At 51.4% G+C, this 20,283-nt stretch overlaps 1 protein-coding gene across 2 annotated transcripts in view; it reads left to right on the top strand.

Annotated features, from left to right (window-relative positions):
- ZNF516 (zinc finger protein 516) overlaps positions 1-20,283 on the top strand; it is a 112,252-nt gene that overhangs the window by 33,554 nt on the left and 58,415 nt on the right. For both annotated transcript variants that reach the window (XM_057699170.1, XM_057699171.1), the window contains exon 2: positions 12,801-14,730. In XM_057699170.1, the coding sequence (XP_057555153.1) occupies positions 12,978-14,730 (1,753 nt within the window). In that variant the 5' untranslated portion in view covers positions 12,801-12,977. The remainder of the gene's footprint in view (positions 1-12,800; positions 14,731-20,283) is intronic.

Here is a 20,283-nt window from a genome sequence, read left to right as displayed (position 1 = left end):
TCGCCGTCCTCCGCTGGGGAGACAGAGCCTCTTCCTCCAGGAACGAGGGCCCGTGACGGCATCTCAGGTCTCTGGTCGGGAGACGGGAGGTCAAGGTGGCCTCTGATCAGTTGTATTTACCAAGGAACCTAAGAGACGCTCATTCCAGCGGTTGAGTTGGAAACATACCTTAGAGCAGTTGCATTTTGTTTTGTTTTATGTGAGTTCCATGGGCAGGACACACATGTCCCGCTGCTTTCTCCTCCAGGTCTGTGCTTACGGACACCTGTGTGTAGTCACGTGGCTTTGTTGTGCGATAGACTTGTGTCGACCTGTGTCTTGTGTAAACGACACGAAGTTTACGGGTAACTATCTCTTTCACCAAACAGGCATTGACATGGTTCGTGTCAGTGAGCTCTAAGGCCTGAGTAATTTTCTTGGACCAAGTTGTCCCTAACTGGATGTCACAGCCCCTGAAAACATGAGAGCCGCCGCCCTGGCTTTTGGGTCACCCGCCCTCGCCCAGCCACCTGTGCCCGCGTGGCTCCTCACCTTGTCTGTGCCGTGATGTCTGGTCGAGCAGTGCGAGGAAGGGCGGCTGGGGTGGGATGTGGTGCAGCTCCTGGAGGGGGGGAATGAGGGGGAGGGGGCACCGGTGGGGTGGAGCGGGCACCCCCAGCCCGGCCTCCCTGCACCCTTCAGGGTGGACCCGGTTCCGGGCTGGACTCAGACGGACGGTCCAGCCTTGGTCGCCGAATTGGGGTCCTGGGCTCTGGGTTCCTGGAGAATGTTTGCAGCCACTGCTGTGCCCGCTGCCGCCCCTCTGTTCACCGCAGGCCAGCCCTGCACTCAAACAGCACAGCCCTTCCCAGAGACGCCAGGCGGGGCTGCCGGAGGAGGGGCCCGGGGCTGGAGGGGTGAGGCCGGGAGCTTCCACATTCAAAAGTGTGCCTGGCTGTATTTTATATTTACTGTTTCCAAAAGCTGTTGCTGGGCAGGATGCTTTGGCTTAGAATACAGCCCATCCTCATTTCTGGCAAGGTCATTTACAGGCACTTCAGGTGTAGGATTTTCTTAACTTTCGTAGCTGAATCACACAATAATGTTATTTTGGGGACTGAAAGTGGAATTTTGCTTGTTTATTCTTTTATCCTTGAAAGGAAAGTATAGATAGGTCTTTTATCTTCAGAACTTAGAACTTGCAGTGATGTGTCATTAACTGTGCTTGAAAATATATTTTTAGACAAGCAAGGCAGGGTAAATCCTACCGCCGTGTGACATCATGTTCTTGTCAAGAATTGCTCTTTGTAAACATTCTCTGATAGATCACTCTCCTTAAGAGGCTGAACTATCCAGCTGCTTCCAAAGGTGCTGTTTGGATTAGTGATAAAGCAGGTCGTGTTACAGTCGTTGTTGGCAGTAATAGATCTGGCGAATTTAAGCTGGTTATGGTATACGTGCTTTCTATAGTAAAGCATTTGGGGGAGAATCTGCCCTTTAATAATTTTGATCCTCTTACAGTATCGATCGGTGTAGGTACAGTGGCACGCAGAATCTTAAATAACTTCTTGCACGATGTGCCTTTCTGCTGTCCTACCAAAATGGACTTAATTCAGGGCATTCTTACAGGAAATGTTTGTAAGCTGCTGCTTAGAATTGAGTAAAATTGATTTCTTGAAGTATTTATCTGCTATGTGCTCTTCATGAAGGGATTTTTGGGGGCTGAGTTCTCTGCTAAACAGAACTGCCCGGGGAGGTGATGTTTAACAGAATGGTTTATGGTTTACTGCACATAATTTTCTCCTTTTGTATTCTTGGGCACAATTCTTTTACTTGGTGGTGGGGACTTCTAGGTGCTTTCACAAAAAGCACAGATGGTAGGCATTCATTGTGATCTGGTCTCTTATGCTGGGAGAGAAATGTTGGTTTTAGGTAACAGGCTGGAAAACAGGTCAGTATATGCATGTTGGGGGCGAATATTGCCCTTTGCTGTTGATTTACATGAAATAAAGTACAGTTTATTTCTAGAAACAAATTTCAGTTAAGATATATTTACAGTCTTCAAAAAGGTGTGTCCAGTAGACCAGGAAGTGTTCCGTAGTAAGAAAATGCAGTGTTTCTGCCCATGACTGTTTTGTTTTCACTGCTGGTAATTGCTAAAAAGAAAAAAAAAATTAAAAACAATTTAACCTGGATACCTAATTGGTGGCAGTTTCTACACATTTGAGGTTAAGCTGAGTAAAAACCTATAAGCCACTTTTAAACGGGATTTTCCCTGATGTTTATCTAAGACCTTCTGGTGTTCTGTGTTTGTTTTTAAAAAGAAATTGATGAGTCTTCATTTTCTCTGGTGTCCTCGAGTTTCCAGGGTTTCTGAATTAGTGGAAACATTGGCTTTCATCGTCTTGGTGCAGGATGGAAAAAGAGTGAAAGTAAAAACTTGTGTTTTTGTGGTTCCTGTACTGAATAGCGAGTGATTTTCTTCTATTTTTGTAAAGCCCCTCGGTGACGACAGATTTCGTGGAGCTGCCCAGTTTGGGGGAGATGCAGTTCTTAGCTTCTGGAAATGCGGCTCTTAATGGAAATGTTGACAAGATCATTAACTACGCGGCCTGGCAGTGTCGGCCCCTCCAGGAAGCTGGATTTACTGCCAGATCCCAGCTCTTTGTGGTGGACCCTGGGCTCCAGCAGGACAGCTATCTGCAGAGCAAGCCCCGGCTCCTGTGACTTTTCTTTTTTTTCTTTTTTCCGGTTTTGTGAGGTTTCCTTTTTTGAGGACAAATAGGTTGATAAGGCCACTACTTAACATAAGACTTGGGAACTAGTAAATAACAAGTATCAGTGATGTATTCATTTTGTAGAGCAGAAGAAAAAGCAAGTAAAGGGATGCTTCTTTCCTTTTGAGATAAAAAATCCACTGCCTTTATTTTCCATTGGATGCCTCTTTATTAAGTCTCCATAACCATTTTGGATTTTCCAGGGTATGTTATTAATGACTGGGAAGGAAAATTCACACATCCTCCCTTGTTTATTCTTGGCCTTTTCTGAATGTAATCAATAATTATGTTGCGTATTCATCTGCTTCTGTTGTCGCCTGTAACGTCAGATTTGACTGCGAATTTTTGTATTTTAGTAAGAGGATGTGTGGGCAGCTTATATATTAATGTTAATTTATATTTTCTTTAGCAAGTATCTTGTCGGTGTACTGTCTTCACTGTTAGGAAATTTCTTCTCTCTGGAGGTAAAGATGGCCTCTCTCTCTGCTCAACCAGGAATTTGTTGGGTTTTTGACAGATTCTGGTGAACAGCTTCATCAAAGGTAACCTACTTGTGGAGTAACGTTTAGGTCCTCTCTGCCTCTGTGCTGTAAAAGGAATGATGCTTCCAAACCTGTGGTCCGAGACACAGAATTGAAGCGAGTCTTGCTTTTAAATGATGGCGGAGTTTGCATAATAAACCCTTTTTATGGACAGTTGGCTACATTGGGGGACTCACATGGGCGCTCGCGTTGATTTATTTGGGGTGCAAAGTAATTTAAAGGAGACCTTTGTTTAGGAGGATGGGTGTCTGTCACCGCCGTGTCCGTGGTGCTGTTCCATCACCTTATGTCGTGAACAAAGCAGTTTTGAGGTTTACCTTTAACACGGGTGCTTTTGGCAGAGAAGTGCGAGCGCGTTGCTGTCTGGCTGCTTGGAAGCAGGGCTGCGGGTGCACAGGGCGCCCCCCACGCTGGGACAGCGGGTGTGTGTCCTCCTCCCTGAGTGGGGGAGGCGGCGGTGGGGGGGTTACTTGCTCGTGAATGCTGCGATTCTGGCCCCTCGCGTTCGTCTCTCCTGGTGCGCGTGGAAACGGGCTTTGCTTATAATGGATTATTGATCGGCCCCTGCCATCAGCGCCCCGGCTCTGCCGGCAGTGAACGCGCCACTTCACGGGCGGCTCGGACCCGTCTGGGGACTATAAGCCTGGGATTGTTAATCCGGGGCGGACTGGCGAGTGGAGAGAGGAACTCCTCGTTGTTGTTAGGGAATTCTGCCCATTTGTTCACAGAAAGGGCTTTTTGTCTCCGCAGTAGATAAGCTTGTGCGGGATGTTAATGGTGTATTTTAGTTGGTGGCTCATAAGACCACAGTGTCGCAGGGGAGGCCCGTTGCATTGTCTGCTGGAGGACAAGCGGACGGTGTGTGAAGGCCACGGCCGGCACCCGCGGGCCTGCGCCCAGCAGCCCTGCCGCAGAGAGGACGGCCTCACAGTCGCCCTCGGGAGGCCGCTTTTTAAATTTTATGACCTGCCTTCCGGAGCCAGAATTCCTGCAGATGTCCAGAGCGTGCTGTCTGCCTTGAGCTGTTTTCTTTGTAAGGGCATCTTCCCCACATCACCGATTCCTCACTTTTCCCGAATTCTCCTGTTGCCCCTCTGGGACAGGGGCCTCCCTGTGGGCTCGCCCCGATTCCTCTGCCTCCCGGAAGCCCCCCACCCCCGTGGCGACCAAGGGAGAGAGAAGGAGGGGAGACCACAGAGCGTTGGGAAAGCCAAACTATTTCTTAGTGTCCTGATGTGGTTATTTAATGAACTGGAATGGAAGAGGCTTATTTGACAGAGAGCCCAAGCGTCAGGCTTTGCTTCTGTCCACAGAAGAGCAGCAGACCCAGCGCAGGAACCGCCCCTTCCAGCTTCCCTGCAGCCTGTCGGCCTCCCCGAGGTCTCTGGTTTGGGTCCCTTTAAAGAAACTTGCACAGTTGTTTTGTTATGCAGATTACTCTAAATATTAGAGGTTATTTGAAAAAAATCAGCCTTCTGATTGCTTTTTCAGGATATGATTTTCATTGACCAGACTTTGATGGTTTTGGGGAAATCAGGACAAAACCGTTTGGCCTTTGCTTTGTGTTGGTTTACTTCACAGAGCAGAAAACATGTAGAGACAGAGCTGTGCTTACTGTGTAAAAGTACAGGATAGTTTACCTTTTCCCCCAGACAACGCCGCGTTTAGTTGGTCAGAAAATGATTGTTTGAACTGAGGAAGAGAAACCTTGGCAGCCTTCACGGAGTTTTGCCCTGGGACAGGATGGGAGGGTCTTCGCGAGCGCCCACCTCCTCCTGTGGCTGCCTCATTCTGGCTCCGATGGCTGAGTCTGCACCATCTGCACCGAGGCCGCCCCCCACGGAGCTTTGGGGGGACCCTTGAATGTCTGGGGCGAGCCTCGGAAACATCAGCAGGCAGCCTCTTAAAGTACTGCTTTCATTTGGACAGTTTCCTATCATTCAGGTGATTTTTCTTTCTTTGATTTTCAAATACTGAAAAATAACAAAAGGTAATTTCCCCAAAGTGCATTCCTTAGAGACCCCTGAGCTTCTTGGGGGCCTGGAGAAGGGGAGGGGTGGGGGAGGGGGAGAGGGGAGGAGAGGGATGGGGTTGGGGGAGGGCCCGCCAGGCTGCCCCAGAGCTACTCTGCTTTCCACTGTGTTACTTACTGGTGTGGCAAGTGGGGCTTATGTTTCGAACTTCTTTAGTGAAAAACATCCAAAACCCATGCAAAGCAGAGAGTCACCGATGAGCATCTATACGCCCACCATCTAGCTCTGGCAGGTGTTCACGGTTTTATATATCTGCCTTCTCCTTTTCGTAAACCGCCTCTAACATATTTCGTCACACATCTCCAAGAACTAAGAATGTTCTGTACTACCGACTTAACAAAAGTGACAGTCATCCTCAAATATGGTCTAGTGTCCAGTCTGTGTTAAAGTTGCCTTGGCGTGGAGTCGGGCTGGGACGGGTGTGAACGCGTGTGCAGTGGGTGACTGCAGCTGTTGTGGGGGCACTTTGTCATCATGTGAATTAACCCCCGTGGTGAACCTGTCAGGGCCCAGGGAACACGTTCGGGTTGCTGTTGAGCCATTTCTGATACGGCTTCCTAAACTCTCATTCCTGCTTCTGAATTTGCTAAACCAGACAGTGTCGCCGCCAGTGAGCAGGTACCTTTGGGTACCGCACTGACCCTTCACCCGTGTACCAACTGTTCGTTCATAATGACACCTGCCACATACTGACCTGTCGCTGCGTGCTCGGCATTGCACCTTGCAGGCGTTAATGTCAACCTCACAAAAATACTGTAATGTAGTTCTCATTGCCATCACTTACATGTTAAAAATGAAGAAATGGGCCAGGGAGCTGAGAGGTTGAGAGACTTGCTCCCGGTCACACAGCCGACCCCAGGGAGTGGCAGAACTGGGTTTGGATCCCGGGTAGCCCGACCTCGGAGCGCGCGGGCTAGACCACGTCTCGCGGTGCCGGGATGCCTGCCCTGCTTGGCCCTGCGCTGCTGTCAGGACTCGTCAGTACGTGGTGGGCCTGCTTTTGCAAAGTAGGAGGCCTCACACACGGGTGACCCGTTAAGGCAGCGGTAACAGAAGCGGGTCCAGACGTGAGCCGGCACAGGGCCAGGGCTGGGCTGGCGGGGGGGACTGTGGGCTTGACCTGGTCACAGGGCGAAGGGGGTCAGGAGAGGCCTCTTAGAAAGACCACGCCTGAGATGGTGGACGGTGGGGGGGACCCGCACGCCCGAGGGTTCAGAGGTGAGACGGAGTGGGTGTCCAGCTGGGGTGTGGGGCAGGCACGTGGCCGTTGACTGAGGGCCCAGGGACCCCGGCAGTGCAGGGATGAAGGTTCTTAGAAGGCCACTCGGGAGAGTTTGGGCCTCATCTCCACGGTGTGGAGAGCCTGTGAAGGGTCGAAGCCTCAGAGAGGCCGCCCAGCTCTGTGTTTGGGAGACGATCTTGGTTTGAGATGAAGGGGAGCGTGTGGATTCAATTGTGATTGGCGGTCCATTCAGCAGGATGCGGGGGTTACTCCAGGGTGTGGGCAGGAGGGTTGAGGGTCGCTCTAAAGGCTAGTTGAGCCCACACCCACCTGGGCTTCCCAGGGGAGACACGGCCGTCCTTGGCCAGGGCAGGTCATCACTTCCCTCCCTGCCCTGCTGCTGTTCTCTGTGTGGTTATGGGTTTCTTCCTGACATCTGGGTTCCCTCGAAGCCAAGCCTGTTGCTTAGTTATCTGAGCTCTTAGGTCCCATAAGTGGCCTGGCGCCCAGTAGCTCTCGGGGATTGTGATGAAACCCTTGTTAACTGGCCCCGTGACTGCGCTGTGGGGCGTCCACCGAGGGGGCTGTCGCAGGAGGGGCTGCGGGACGGGGATGGACTGTGAGATCCGACAGCTTTGTCACAGGGCTTTTCCTGCTGGTGTGTGGCCTGGTCCCAGCCCCGCAGGGCTTGTTCTGAAACGAGTGACGGTCGGCAGGTGGAGTTAACCGGGCCCTCAGCGCTGCTTCCCAGGGCCACCAGGGACGCTGCAGGAAGTGACTTTCCTGCCTTGTGTTTGGTCCAAGACTCAGTTCCCAGGGTCCTCACTTACAGAAGTGATTTATTTGTTGAAACATTTGCCCACAGATTAAATGTATCCCAAATCCAGTGAGTGTACACAGTCTTGAGAAACTCAGCATATTTCGCTTGTGCTGTGTAGGCGTGAAAAGAAAGACTCCCTCTGCGGCATGGCAGTGCCCTTACAGATGTGCATTTAGACCTGGTGCTTTATCTACTTATGCCTTCACATGATGACGTCTTAAAGTTTAGCTATAGAAAGTTTAGCTCCGTGTTTTATTTTCAAATTGTTTATATTTTGCCCTTTCTTAAACTCCTCCCCCATCTCTGTGATAATGCATTTTATGTTTTGAATACAGATTTATATTTTCTTTAAAAAACATTTTACTTTTTCCTATGTTATTATAAAATAATATAGGTAATATATACAAATATAAATGTTTCTATACATATGAAATAAACTTTTTCAAAAAGAAACATTTATTTCCAAAATTATATAAGGCGTTTTAAAAAAGTAGCTTCAAACTGTTTGTTACATCCCTATGAGAAACACACACACACACACACACACACACACACACACACACACACACACACGGAGAGATGCTTGGAAATCTATTTTAAAGCTATAATCAGCAAGCCATTTTTATGCCTAAACAATTAAATTACAGGCTTGTCTGGCAAGTTCCCAGCCACAGTCTTGGAAAAAGTTTGTAATGTAACAACAACAAAACTGTGGTTCGTTATGGGCAAAATATGATTTGAATGGGGCTGTGCTTTGTGTGTGCGTGCACGTGGGTCGAATGTCAGCTGAAACACAGGTGTGTGCGTTTTCTCTCCCCTCCTAGTATTTGTGTTACTGGAAGACTTTCTTTAGTTGCTTTAGTCTGAGTAAAAAGCTGGCATTTATTTACATGTTTTGTAAGGCTAGTTATCTTTAGGTGAATGTGCTTTAGGGAAAGTTGCAATACCAGGTCGCATTTGGCCTGCGTTTGTCTGTGAGAGTAAAGCAGGGGCAGCTCAGTCCCGGAATGTACTTGGCTGAAACCAGGCAGTGTGGCATTTATCATGGGGCGGTGGTCAGATGGGAACCACTCACTACCAGAGACCCCAGTCGATGCTGACAAACCATCTGAGACCCTCTGGGCTCACAGAGGCTGGTGGCCTTTTTTTTTTTTTTTCAGGAGAGCAGAGCTGGTTAGTGCTATGGGTTATGGGGCTAATAAGGTTCCCCTAAGTCTTCCAACTGGGAAGCCGCCCGCTGCATCTTCACGCTGGACGTTCTGAGGACACCATTCTCATCCTTTTGAGGAAAAGAAGTGATGACCCCGTCTTAAACAGCAGGTTCTGCCTGCAGCTGAAAAGAATGGCCCCGAAGACCTGTTGATTTGCCCACTGAGTAAGGAAAGCCAGTTGTGGGGAATTCCTTTTTGACTGTTTCTTTAAAAGTTTGCAAGAAACTTCGTGAGTGGACCGTGGGCTTTAGGAAGGGGGCCACTTAGTGGCCTCTTTCAAGTGGAGCCGGTTTTGTTGATGTTATGATTTCCTTAAGAGAATGGTGTTTTGAGCTTAAGTGGTCATTACCCTTTTGGTATTTTTCTATTTTTCCATTTTCCCCCTCCAAATACTTTTAAGTTCTTTAAAAAGACATCCCCTGTCCTTCTCACAGGGAGTGACAGCGGGCTCAGTGTTGAATGATGGGGATGGACAGAGAAGTAGAAAACAAAAGAGAAAGAAGAGCTGGTTGTGCTGATTTTCCTGTAAGTTGCAGGGCCTTGCTGCCTTTGCTTGAAGCTTTAAAGCTAGTTTTGCAGGAAGTTCGAATAAGAAATGCAGTGTATTCTCTAGTGTTTGTGTTTCTTGAGGGGAAGTGTCTAGGCTTTGGCTGGGGTTCGGGGGTGTTGGGGAATCAGAAATTTTAAACATCAAGGCTGTAATGAGGAAAGGGGATGTGGTTTTCTCTTTGCCATGTGGCAACGATGGCATCGCCAAGCCTTTTTAAATGGGCAGGCGAGTCTGAGGCCCCCATGGAAAGAAGGGGGCCGTGCAGTTGCATCTTTTGGACGCCTGTGCGCCTGGATGCTGGATGTGCTGGGACCCCCTGAGCTGGCTCTCCTGCCTCCACTGTAGTGGATGGGGCTGTGCTCCCATCTGATCCTCTTTGCGCTTTGCTCTGGGCCTGCCCAGCCGGGATGCTACCTGGTAGTAGAAGTGAGGCCCTACTGGGCAGGTGTTTTATTGTCTGTGGATGGTTCACTCTGCACTGTGACCTGAGGTCTGAGTGGCACTCGGAGGAGGTGCTTTGCAAGGGGCTTTGGGGGTCACACGGCTTTCTCCAGTCCTTTCCTGACTCCCAGCACCTGACAGGTGAGGGCACGCCCCGGTGTGAAAGACACCTCCTGAAATTCACACGCTGGCAAACTGGGGACGGGACTCCCGGGGTCAGCTCTGCACCACACCTGGACGGCACAGAGATGGGGTCTCTGTGCAGATGCCCAGAGCAGCTGCTCGGCTTTGAGAGCCGTCAACTTTCTACGGCCCCCCGGGAGTGCGCGAAATGGCAGGGAGTAGCAGAGAAGGAAGCAGAACTCGCCAGAGTGCGTTTTTGGTGATGCTAACCACTCTTCCCACCTGACAATTTCATTTTATTTCCGGGCGCCTCTGTAGCTGCGTTTTATGATCCTTCCCTAGCTGAGGGCTCACGCTTCGTGGGCCCGGCTTCCTGGCTGGGTTTCCGACGTGTAATTCCTTTGAACGGGAGAAGTTCTGACATTTAATGTCCTTTATGAACCAGCTTAGGGGTCCAGTGGAGTCTGTAAAGTTGCTTCAGAGACACCAGGTTCTGGTGTTTCAGTTTTTGTTTTTTCTTCTGTAAACCCATTCTAGACAGTTCTTTAAATGGAAGATGTTTATACCCAGATTAGGTCACTAAGTGACACGTAAATAGTCTGTTTCATTTATCCTTTTATATATTACATCAAATCCAACATTTGGGGGGATGCAGTAAGCCCTGGGATTAAAAAAATGGGTGCCTACAAATCATTTGCCTTATAAAATCATCATAAATAATATGCAGCCGTCAAGGCCAGAACAGCTTGAAAAAATAAATTAGCTTACATTGTCATGAAGAAGTGTTTTTTTTTTTTTTTTTTAATTTATTTATTATTTTTTGGGGGGTACACCAAGTTCAATCATCTGTTTTTATACACATATCCCCGTATCCCCTCCCTCCCTCTAAGAAGTGTTCTTGTTAACCTCATTTGTTTATCCTGTTTCAGGGGGAGATTTTCTTTCTTTCTTTTACTGGGAGTTTCCTGTCTCACATCTCTCTCTCTCCCCCTCTCTCCTGGGGTGCGGGGGTGGGGAACTCTGTACTCAGGAATATCTGTGTGCAGCTGTGCTTCCTGCTTCTTTCCAGTTTGTTGCTCAGACTGTGTTGGTTTCATCAGGTGCCTGGGAAACTTGCTAGGATGAAGCTGTCTGGAAAGATACATAAGTAACTGAGATTTCTGCCTCCTGTGTGGGTTTCTGGGGGTTGTGTTGGGAGAGAGCAGGAGGTGCCTTGTTTTCCAGAAGGCATTGTCCTGTGTGCTTTCTCCCGCCTCAGGGTGAGTGGAGGAACAGGTCATTGCTCGGAGCCCTGGGGATGTCCGGGTGACACCCTCCGTGCCACCATCAGCATCCTTCTCTGGGTCTGCTCCGGGGGAAACATGGCAGTCGGACCACTCAGAGCAAACAAGACATTGCTGCCCGGGCTCTTTGGGGACGGGACCTTCCTCTGACTTTGAACAAATGATGTGCATTGTACACTGTCTGCTTGACAATCAGAAACATGTAGTTTCTTCACATTTTGTAACTTTTCAAATAGGAGTTCTTAGTGTGTATGAGGTTGGAAGTTTGTAAAAAACGTGATTTCCTTTCTACATGTTATAGCTTTTTTTTACAAAGAAAATCTGCCCATCTGGGCTCCTCTCTGTGCAAGTCTGGAGCCTCCCCCAGTAGGGAGACCCTCAGAATCATTAACTCAGTGACTTCTGTTGAGAGATAAGAAGGATGACCAGACCGGGCCCTAGGGGCCTGTGTGTGCGGTTCCCCCAACTCCCACCCCCCTCCCCAGCTTTCTTTTAAATAATTTTTAAAATTAAAGTATAGTTGAATTACAATGTTGTGCTAATTAGTGCTGTACAGCAAAGTGACTCAATTATACATATATATACCCATCAAAATACCGTCCAGAAAGACTCCTTACCCCTCACACTTCTTCTGGTCGGCTGTTTTGTTTATTCTCCTTATCAGACGTCAGATGGACATTCCTGAGATAGTGTCTTGGGCCTGTTTGGTGGTTTGCAGGCCTCTGGGTTGGCTCTCTCGCAGCCCAGATGTATGGCCAATGTGTGTCGGGCACAGCATGGGGCGCCCCGTCCATGTCACCTTTGCCTGTGAACAGGTGAGGGATGTGCCCAGACGTCTGCAGGAGCAGCCCGGGCTGGCCTCTCATTCTCCAGAGGCTGGACGGCCGTGAGAGTGACAGTGACCACGCAATGTGACACCTGCTGCTACCAGGCTCAGACCCTACCTCCCTGGGAAGGTGCTATGGGGACCCCACCCGTGGAGGAGTGGGGAGACTGCCCGACCTGCTGGGGTGGGGAGGGTGTTCTGGGGCCCTGCGGCCAGAGCATCAGGGACCTGGTGGGGAGAGTGGGGGGGCAGTGCAGGAAAGAAAACACAGGGCCAGGTCGGGGAGGGTCAGCCGAGGCGTTCGGGTTTTACCTAAGGCAGGGAGAACTAATGTCGCTGTGGAAACGGCCTGGTGGTCACACGCCCCTGGGAGTGGTGTCCATCGGGGTGGCTGGCGTGAGCCACCAGGTCCTGGAGCAGCAGATTCAGGCCCAGATCCGGAAGGACCTCAGGGTTCTGCTGCTGCTCTTCTCGCCTCTCTTTCACTAAATCATCCATGTTTCTTCACCAAGACACAGTGATGCATTTGTGAAGTGCCCTTCCCGGCTGTGAAAAGGGCTCACAGCTCACGTGTCCTGCACGTGTCCCCACGTTTTGTCATCCTCCTCCCGGCCCGTGTCTCTGTCCCTCATTCCCAGATGTGCTCCTGTCCCCTCACCTGTGTTCCTCACACTCTCACGGACTTTCTCACCACAGTCATTCCTTAAAGATTGGATGTTTGATAAAAAATTATTTTAGTACACAGTCATTCACAATGACTATTAATGACAGCATCCAATTATTATCTGTCATTAATTGGTTACTTACTGATCTTTTAAAGCAAAGCAGCTGCTGCTACGTCTGGGTAAACTCTTGCGGGGCTTCCTGCCTTTAGTTTGGAAGGGCTCGGTCTTCTGAAGGTGGGGCGTGGGGATCACCGACTGCGGATGTCACCCGGCCCCTGTTATGTTGGGAAACCGGGCTCCTAAGATCTCCGTGTCTTTTCTGTTGCAGGTGCCTGCGGCCGTCTGCCATGCTCTCCAGGTAGGACATGCCCGTCCGCGCGGCAGGCGCGCCCGTGCAGCCGGGCAGCGGGAGGCTCAGCTGAACATGGAGCCATAAGACGGCGTCCTGCAGGCTCGCGTGACCGAGAGCCGAGCCGCCGCGGCCGGGCGAGCGCTCGTCGTGGAGATGGACCGCCCCCGGGAGGCCCAGACGGAGCCGAGGAGGGGCCCCAGCCCCCCCGGGGCCAGCCGGAGCCCCGAGGCGGACGGGGAGAGGGCGCTGAGCCACAGCTGCTGCATCTGCGGCAAGAGCTTCCCCTTCCAGAGCTCCCTGTCGCAGCACATGCGCAAGCACACGGGCGAGAAGCCTTACAAGTGTCCCTACTGCGACCACCGGGCCTCCCAGAAGGGCAACCTGAAGATCCACATCCGCGGCCACCGCACGGGGACGCTGATCCAGGGCCACGAGCCCGAGGCGGGCGAGGCGCGCGTGTCCGAGGGCCTGGACGGCTGCGCCAGCCCCACGAAGAGCACCTCGGCCTGCAACCAGATCCTGAACGGCGCCGCGCAGGCGGGCGACGGCAAGATCCTGCTGCGGAGCAGCCGGAAGGAGGCGGCGGGGCCGGCGTGCGCGGCCCCGGCGGCCCCGGGCGCCCCGGCGGGGCAGTGCGCCTTCTGCAGGAGCAGCTTCGAGCGCAAGAAGGACCTGGAGCGGCACGTGCACCAGGCGCACAAGCCCTTCAAGTGCCGGCTGTGCGGCTACGCGACCCTGCGCGAGGAGTCCCTGCTCAGCCACATCGAGAAGGACCACATCACGGCGCAGGGGCCCCGCGGCCACGCCTTCGCGGAGAACGGCAAGCCCGAGCTGCCCCCCGGCGAGTTCCCCTGCGAGGTGTGCGGCCAGGCCTTCAGCCAGACCTGGTTCCTCAAGGCGCACATGAAGAAGCACAGGGGCTCCTTCGACCACGGCTGCCACATCTGCGGCCGGAGGTTCAAGGAGCCGTGGTTCCTGAAGAACCACATGAAGGCGCACGGCCCGAAGGGGGGGAGCAAGAACAAGCCCCGCAGCGAGCTGGACCCCATCGCCACCATCAACAACGTGGTGCAGGAGGAGGTGATGGTGGCTGGCCTGAGCCTCTACGAAGTCTGCACCAAGTGCGGGAACCTGTTTACGAACCTGGACAGCTTGAACGCGCACAACGCCATCCACCGCCGGGTGGAGGCCGGCCGGCTGCGGGCCCCGGTCGGGGAGGGCGCGGCGCCCGGCCCCGCCGACCCCCAGCAGCTCTTCCTTCAGTGCCTGAACCTGCGCCCGGCGGCCGGCGCGCCCTCCCGCGGGCAGGCCGGCCGGCGCGTGGCCGAGCTGGACCCGGTCAACAGCTACCAGGCCTGGCAGCTGGCCACGCGCGGCAAGGTGGCCGAGCCGGCCGAGTACCTCAAGTACGCGGCGTGGGACGAGGCGCTGGCCGGGGACGTGGCCTTCGACAAGGAGCGGCGCGAGTTCATCCTGGTGAGCCAGGAGAAGCGCAAGCGCGAGCCCGAGCCCGGCGCGCAGGGGCCCCCGCGCAAGCGGGCGGGTGCGCCCGGCGACCCCGCGCCCGGGCCCCCGGATCCCCGGCCGGCCGCGCGCCCCAGCCGCCGAGCCGCCGCCCCCGCCGGCCACGGCAAGTCGTCCGAGTGCTTCGAGTGCGGCAAGATCTTCCGCACCTACCACCAAATGGTGCTGCACTCGCGGGTGCACCGCCGCGCGCGCCGCGACCGCGACGGCCCCGGGGACCGCGCGCCCCGCGCCCGCTGCGGCTCGCTCAGCGAGGGCGACTCGGCCTCACAGCCCAGCAGCCCTGGCTCGGCCTGCGCCGCCGCCGACTCCCCGGGCTCCGGCCTGGCCGACGAGGCCGCCGACGAGAGCGGAGAGGAGGGCGCGGCCCACCCGGCAGCAGGTGAGCGCGTGCGCCTGGGTGGTCCCGGCGCGGGTGGGGTAGCCTGTGTAGCCCGGTAGCCCTGTGCCCAGGTCGCCCTTGCCCGGGTATCCCACGTCCAGGTGGCTTGGGCTCAGGTAGTCCGGTGTCTGGGGGGCCCCATACCCTGGTGGCCCAGGCCCAGGCCCAGGAAGTGCTTGCCCAGGTAGCTCGTGCTCCGGTGGTCCAGGCTTAGGTATCTCTGTATTCGGATGGTCCTGAGCTGGGCAAGTCCAGGCCCAGTAGACCGTAGCCCAGGCCAGGTAGTCCTGGTGCCCAGATCAGCCAGGCAGGGGTAGTTGAGGCTCAGGTAGCCTTGTCCCCAGGTGACCCAGGCCCAGCTAGCCCTTGCCCGGGATCTCATGGTCAGGCAATCTGGGCTTAGTTAGCCCTTTCCCCAGGTGGGGAACATAGTCTGGGTGCTCAGGCAGCCTTATACATAGCTGGCCCTACCCCCAGGTAGCCCTGTGGTTGGTGCCGTTTCCCAGGGGTCCCAGGCTCTGGTAGACTTGTGCTCAGGTGGTCTGCACCCCGTGTGTCCTTGGAGCTGAGGCTGGTGGGTGCAGACCCTGTAGGCATCACCGCATCTCTCTGGGGCATCAGACATTTCTGAGCAAAGAACAGGTGATGGAGCCCCTCCAGGAGGTTCCCTTCTCATCTCACCGTCAGCTGGGGCACACATGCTTTCCTCTGCTCCCTCCTTGCACCAGACAGCTGAGCGAAAGAGGAACATCGGATTGTGTGCAGTTATAGTTAATCTCCTTGGATCCAAGTAACCCTGTGGGTTTAGAGACGGCTAACTGGAACCAGATTACTTTCCAAGTTGCAGCTATGTAAATATTTAAAGATGCTTGGCCAACTTTATTTTCATCATTTTCCTAATTTTTAATACATTGTAAGCATTTTGGTATTTTCTTCATTATTTTTTGTTTCGGGTAATTCTTTTAAGTGGAAAGTGATGTTTCAGGTAGGAACTTGTGATTTTTCTCCCTGTGGCCAGGAATGTTTTTCTCTTCTCCCTGAAAATTGATTACTGGGTGTTGCTTTTACTGGAAGGTCAGAGATGATAGAACCCCAGGTGCTTCAGCTGGGCTTTTTATATTCTGTAGTGAGGAAAATCACCCATGTGCATGGTTTAAAAAACCCCACAAATATATGTTATTTTCCCCTTATTAAAGATTTCATCTGTTTTCCCAAACAGAGGTTAATTATTACAGGTCTATACCATGTATTGTGTGAGCATCTGATACACTGAGGTGTATATGGAATCTTTAAATTATAGGAGAAAGTTGTTTGTTTGATCCTGCAGGGCGGTCTGTGCTGACTCCTCACACATGCGCGTGTAGGTAAATGAAAATGACACATTATGCATCAGCGTGTGTCCTGCATTTCATTTCTTAGTCATTAGCCCGTGGGAAGGAGGACAATGTACCGTCCTCTGACAGTGCTCATCCTGTGAGCTTTTTTGGATTCTTTGCACTTTGTCATGTAAGACCTGGGGAACCCAGTCGTGACCCCTGGGTGGCATTTTTGAAGATTAACTCTTGGTTTCCTTTTTAAAAATGTTGGCAACTGTAGATTTTGCTGGTCACATTCCAGCAGTACTGTGCCTACGTTTGGGAGCACATTGGATAAACTAGTAAGTTGGCAACAATTTTTTTTTTTAATTTGATGACAGATATTTTTAATGTTTGGAAGAGCTGTCCTTACCCCCGTCTCTGGTAATGGCAGTGAAGTGTGATTAGTAATAAGCTAATTCAGTAGTGCTTTTACAGTCAAGATGTGGGAGGGGTCAAATTATGTTCACTGTAAATTGGAATTTACTCTTTTTTTTCTTCTCAGGTTCATTAAATTTTAGAGATCGTCATTTATTTCTTACTAAGATTATATATCTTTTCTCTATTCGTAATCTACTTTTTGAGAAATTTGATGCCTCGATGATTCCATAACAAGATTACATGTGGTCCTGAGTGTAACACGTTGACAACAGAATACTGTAGCTTACTGAGAGACTAGAAAAAGAAACTTATGACATGACAGTGGTATAAAATGTTGAAGAACATCGTAGGTCTGCACGGTTCACTTTTTATAGCCCCAAAGGACAGTATCTTTCCTCCTAAAAACACAAACTTTATATCATAGCAGGCCTTTAGTGCTCTAGCTGGCATTAAATCGCTGCTGCATGGATGCCCTTAAGGAGCGAGATGTGTTATGTGGATTTAATACTCACAGAGCAGTCTCATTAGCAGGGATTGGCAAGGCCTCGGAAGCAGCTGCTTTGGAAGAGCAAATGGGTATTTTGAATCCTCTATGTTGATCTGCAGCAAACCTTTCTTGTGTTAAAAAAATGCATTCAGCTTTGGAAAATACTCGCCTTTCTTGCCACTAAAAGATGACAGATCTTTAAACGTTGAAATGACTCTAAATTCTCATAGAACCTTGATGGGATGACTGGTTAAAATGATGAGAGGAAACGTGTAGAAACTGAGGGACGGAAAGTTCTCAGAAGAATGAGTTCAGCTTCTTGTGGTACCGCAGTTGTGTAATTCAGATCTTGGTGGCCCTTCCAGTAAACCCCCATTGCGCCATCGTTTTCCCCAGAAATTTCTTGACATCCAGGAGTGGATCTGAATGATGCTTCTGGATCTAGAGACCATTTGCATTACCAGATTAATTGAAAGAAACTTCCTTTTTTCATGAAGCATTCTTTGTCTGTTGAGTGTTGCCGTCTACTCCTTTGGAAAGCTCTGATGGTCACGTTACTTTTATTTCCACATGAGACCAGGTCCCAGTAGCCCTCATTACGGACTTAAAATAGTCTAAGAGCAAAGTTGTGAATAAAATTCGATAATTTAAAATGTGTTACTGAGCTGGAGTTAAATCTTCATTGAGAAAGAGATGTGGCATCGATAGAATGTACACTTTCAGAGTTTGCAAAAATTAATCTTTTTAATTAGAGAAGAGGAGCGTTGAAAGGGCATATAATTGAAAGGCAGAAAAATTAACAGTTTCAAACACAAAGCAGAGTCAGGGTGCTCCCAGGTCATCACTGAGGACAGGTGCGTGGGCCAGAGTGGACTTCTGCTCAGAAAGCGCTGCGATGACTTAGGAGTGATAGAAGCCCGCAGAGTGGGTCTCCAGGGACTCTCTTTACAAGGTCCCTGTACTGTAAGAGCCGTGTGCCCTTGGGAGAAGCCTTGCCTCGTGTGGGGGCCCTGCCTTGATGCAAGACCCGTTCCTACTGTTTATCTGCATAACCTTTCTGCTAAAACTTAGGTGACTATCCTAGGTATTGTTTTTAATTGGTGTCATTGCTTTACAATATTATATTGGTTTCGGGCGTACAACATACTGATTCAGTATTTTTATACATTAATACTCCATTTAAAGGTATTACAAAGTAATGGCTTTATTTCCCTGTGTTGTGCAGTATATCCTTGGCTCTGACTATTTTTGTTATTCTAACTTCTGTCACATCAAGTGGATAGTCTGTTGAGCGCCCCCTCTCTGTGTATCTTCGGGTACTGATTGTAACATAATTAATAGTAAAACCCCAGGTTTTGAAATTGCAAATATGAAATTGTACATGTGTGAGTGCTTTCGACCGACAAACCATATGGCTCAACCTAACAGAATAAAAAGTTCTCAGAACACGTGCCGTAGTATTACATGCAGTTGCAAGAATTAGAGAGTTTTTGTAATTAAAAATATAGTCAAGATGATTAGAAGAAAGAAATAGATTTATTTCAGAAAGCCTCTATTTTCTTACATTTCTCTGTTTGCTGCCTCCAGGCCAACACTCTTGGACATTACAGTTCATCTTTCTGTTGTCATTGCGAGAAGAACCACAGTGTGTTGCTTATAAGACGTTCGTTGAGCGTGTGCTTTGAGACGGACCTGCTGTCCACGTTTGAGTGTGGGTGGCTGAGGCGGCCCAGGCCGTGGGCACTCAGCTCCCACACAGGTTAACCAGCCAGTCTTTCTCCTTCTTTGGTAGCACACGGACAGCCGTCGCACGGCTTAGGGAGGCGTTGTTGTCACGCGTCCTCTCACTGAAGCAGGAGTTGAGGGACAGCCGTCAGAGTGTGGAGTGTGCGGTGGGCCGGGGAGGGCTGTTGGCAGTGGTGGCCGGGCCTGCTGGGATGGGTGGCTTTTATTGTTACTTATTCTTGGCATTTACTTCCTGATAGAGCAGAAGGAGCTCTAAGGGACGGATTCTCCCCGTTGTCCTTCTGGCCGGGTCCGCGGGGGGCTTGCGTGTCCTGAGCAGGGGAGCGGGGACCCGCTCGCAGCCCCGCTCGGTTCCCACCTCCCATGCTCGGTGATTAGGAAGGATTTTTACCTTAACGCAGGGCCCCCCCTCCCCGCCCAAGAAACTAAAAATGACACCACAAAGAAAGGGGTTGGGCACCCAGGAGGAGAGAACCCGAATACAGTGAGAGGACAGGGTATAGAATGCGTGTGGCTGTGGGGAGGTGGCAGGCACGCCTGGGAGCAGTCCTGCACAAGAAGGGAGCACGCCGGGGCCCGGGGCGGGGGCGGGGGTGATCCTGAGGGGATGGAGTCTGTCCTACCTGGCACTGGGGCCCCGGTTAAAGAGGAGCCTGCAGCCACTGGTGCGAGTGAAACGGAGGCCAGCTCTCTTCGAACGGTGTTCGCGCCGGCCTGCTGGGCCCGTTTCCTCATCTCCCTGGCGGCCTGGGTGCGTCTTGACTGACACCTAATAAACGTCCACATGCAGGCTGATGGGCCGCGCCTCAGGTGTCCCGGCCGTGATGCTGGCGCAGGTGCCAGGCCGCAGAGCTCGGATGCTCCCTGCCACGTGCCAGCGAGTGTCTGAAACACAGCACTAGGGTGGGGGCCGGTGAGGAGGAGACAGAGATGGAGATGAAGGAAGAGCAGGCTGATTCCAGATTATAGAAGAGGGGCCGTAAAATGCAGACAGATGCCTTTATGCAAGACGTGAGGGGGGCAGCATCCGTAGTGTTTTCTACTGTGCTGAACACCAAGGAATTTACTTAGTTGGGAAGAAGGTGAGACTTGAGGACCTTCCTATTAAATCCTCATTCAGTATAAAAATGCCCTGAAGTTCGTTAAGAAAAATATCCAGATGCACTTGACAACCGACTGCAGAGTGCCCTGTGGTTTAGTCAGCATCTTAGCAACCAGAAGCATCTCCGTCAGCGCACATGCACGGAGACGGCGGTCATCATTCACTGGCCCTGCGGTCCCCTGGTAAGCCTCTGAATTATCCCAGGGAGATTGAATTACGATGTGAATCGTGGCTCAGAAGTGTGCTTTATTGTGTTCTGATTCTTCAGACATTGATCGTCTGTGCACGGCGTGCACTCTCACATTTGCTTGGACCCAAGGCTGCATCCCCTGACCTTTCCGAATGAAGTGATTGTGCTGTGAAACACGTCAGACTCTGGAGGTTTTCCTCCGACACAGACACACACGTGGGATGCACGGTCCTCTGGCGTCAGGCGGACGCCGTGCAGACGCTTGGTTTGTTAGCACAGTCCAAACGCTTGA

The sequence above is a fragment of the Hippopotamus amphibius genome, chromosome 11, assembly GCF_030028045.1.
Source record: "Hippopotamus amphibius kiboko isolate mHipAmp2 chromosome 11, mHipAmp2.hap2, whole genome shotgun sequence".
Lineage (NCBI taxonomy): Eukaryota > Metazoa > Chordata > Mammalia > Artiodactyla > Hippopotamidae > Hippopotamus > Hippopotamus amphibius.
The sequence above is the reverse complement of the archived record's forward strand: the minus strand, read 5'-3'. Positions and strand labels throughout refer to the sequence as shown.